This window comes from Monopterus albus, unplaced genomic scaffold (assembly GCF_001952655.1).
Source record: "Monopterus albus unplaced genomic scaffold, M_albus_1.0 scaffold132.1, whole genome shotgun sequence".
Taxonomy (NCBI): domain Eukaryota; kingdom Metazoa; phylum Chordata; class Actinopteri; order Synbranchiformes; family Synbranchidae; genus Monopterus; species Monopterus albus.
The window spans coordinates 1,628,593-1,630,899 of NW_018128012.1; the positions used below are offsets into that span (position 1 = coordinate 1,628,593).

The following is a 2,307-nucleotide window of genomic DNA, read 5'->3' on the forward strand; positions in this document are numbered from 1 at the left end:
TACAGCCATTTCCATCCTCTTAGCAAAGTCCACCACCATCTGTCCTTCTAGGTTCCTTCCCTTAACACCAAACCTGACCATCACCTCTTCATCACCTTTGTTCCCCTCACCAACGTGCCCGTTGAAGTCTGCCCCAATCACCACTCTCTCCCCTCTGGGAATACTCTCCATCACCTCATCTAACTCACTCCAGAATCTCTCCTTCTCTTCTAACTCACACCCTACTTGTGGAGCATAACCACTGACTACATTCAACATTACCCCTTCAATTTCCAACTTCAAACTGATCACCCTGTCTGACACTCTTTTGAACCTCTAAAACATTCCTCACGAGCTCCTCCTTCAGGATCACTCCCACCCCATTTCTCTTCCTGTCCACACCATAATAAAACGGTTTGTATCCCCCTCCAATGCTACGTGCTTTGCTACCCTTCCACCTGGTCTCCTGCACACACCGTATATCTACCTTCCTTCTCTCCATCATGTCTGCCAGCTCTCTACCTTTCCCTGTCTTTGTCCCAATGTAAAGAGTCCCTATTCTCAGACCTATACTCCTGCCTGTCCTCTTCTTTTTCTGTCTACGAATCCTTCTACCTCCTCTCCTTCTTCGACCAACAGTAGTCCAATTTCCACCAGCACCCTGTAGGTCAACAGCACTGGTGGTGGTCGTTGTTAACCCTGGCATTATGTGCAATTTGATTAACTTTTGCCTCGATTCTGTACCGGAAACAAATTCCTTGTGTGTAACATACTTGGCCAAATAAAGGTGATTATCCTTATTATTAAATTTAACTACATACTGTAACAGAAAAGTAAATGTGTATGTCTTGTGCCCTCTCCTGGTTACAGTCATACAGTCAGACTTTACTGTTCCTTTGTGACCAAAGAGCTTCTGCTGAGCAACCCGAAGTACGCCTTCTGGGAAGAGTACATTGTAGGTTTGTTACCCTCATTCACACTGAATCCAGTGGTTTCATTGTGTTTTGGTAATGCTAAGCTGTTTGCAGTGAAACTGAAAGTTGTTTCTTGTACATTGAATTTCTGTCATCATCTCTCCTGATGAAAAATTAATTTAGGTGCCATTAGAGCTGGAGAGTCCGACTCAGATTTCCCTAGTGGATGAGGCATCAGGAGAGGTACAACTGTTTATTTCCTAATTTTTTCTTTAATTAAATTTGGATAGTTGCGTTTCTAATGGCTCAGTATCACATAGGTTCACATAGTAGACAACAGGTCATCATTTTGAGTCTGACTGTGCTTTCTTTTGCTTTTTTTAAAGTAGCCTCCAGTCGAACATATAGGTGTAGCAGCACTTTTTAACCATACAGTGTTGGTTTGTCCCTCATTTGGTCCTCTCTTCTGTAGTTAAACATTTTCACTCTAAATGTAAAATTACTTTTAATATCTCAATACAGTCATTTCTCATTTTAACTTTACACATCTGAACACTACTTATTGTAAACAAAATACACATAAATCATCTTATGATTATCCTTACTTACTAAATATCTTAACCTTCTACTTTATGTGTTTTAACTTTTGCTCTTTACTTATCCTTCTCTCTTCCCCAACTCCTTTTGCTGTCTTTTCCTTTCTCCTTTGAAATCCAGTTCCTCCTTCCACTGATCCACAACCAAATATTCAGCATTTACCTCCATTCCTTCATCCCTTTCCAACAGGTCCACCGTTTCCTTTTGTTTTTTTAAAGTAGCCTCCAGTCGAACATATAGGTGTAGCAGCATTTTTTAACCATCTTGTTTGCTTTTTGTGTGACAGAAAGAAGAGGTTGTGGTGACATTGCTTCCTGCAGGTCATTGTCCTGGTTCTGTTATGTGAGTTAAGCCATTCTTTAACTTATTTTCTGTGTCTGTGCATTTAGCATTCAGAAACGCCACCACCCAAAACTATTTGTTCCATCCTTTTTGTAGCTGACTCTTCACATAGACACCTCAATTTCTTCAAGATGTTTGTTTAAGAAAGCCAGTTTATGGTAATGCAGCCAAAAAAGGGGGCTTCTGCCATCTGAGAGATGATTTATTAGAGATGTATTTGAATGACTGAACACATAAAAAGTTTGATATGAACTTCATATCGTACTTCAGTACGAGTGGCCCACACTGCACCTCAGCTGCTCCTACCCACAGAGAAACTCTGCTTCTCTGCTCAGTTCCTAAAGCATGACACCCCCTTTTTTGCCTTTTTACTGTTTCCATTCCTGACTCACAATGATTACAATAACTGTAATGCAGTGAAGCCTGTTCACATTTCATTGTACCTGTCAGATAGTGTACTTGAACCTGACGTGTG

The 2,307-nt window shown here is 40.9% G+C and overlaps 1 protein-coding gene across 3 annotated transcripts in view; it reads left to right on the forward strand.

The window, feature by feature from the left end:
- The window catches only part of dclre1c (DNA cross-link repair 1C, PSO2 homolog (S. cerevisiae)), a 26,084-nt gene that overhangs the window by 3,762 nt on the left and 20,015 nt on the right, over positions 1–2,307 (forward strand). The window contains exons 3-6 of one of the 3 annotated variants that reach the window (XM_020613355.1): positions 850–934; positions 1,077–1,136; positions 1,611–1,679; positions 1,777–1,832. In XM_020613355.1, coding sequence (XP_020469011.1) covers positions 850–934; positions 1,077–1,136; positions 1,611–1,679; positions 1,777–1,832 — 270 coding nt within the window. The remainder of the gene's footprint in view (positions 1–849; positions 935–1,076; positions 1,137–1,610; positions 1,680–1,776; positions 1,833–2,307) is intronic. The other 2 variants (XM_020613356.1, XM_020613357.1) reach the window with 2 other exon arrangements.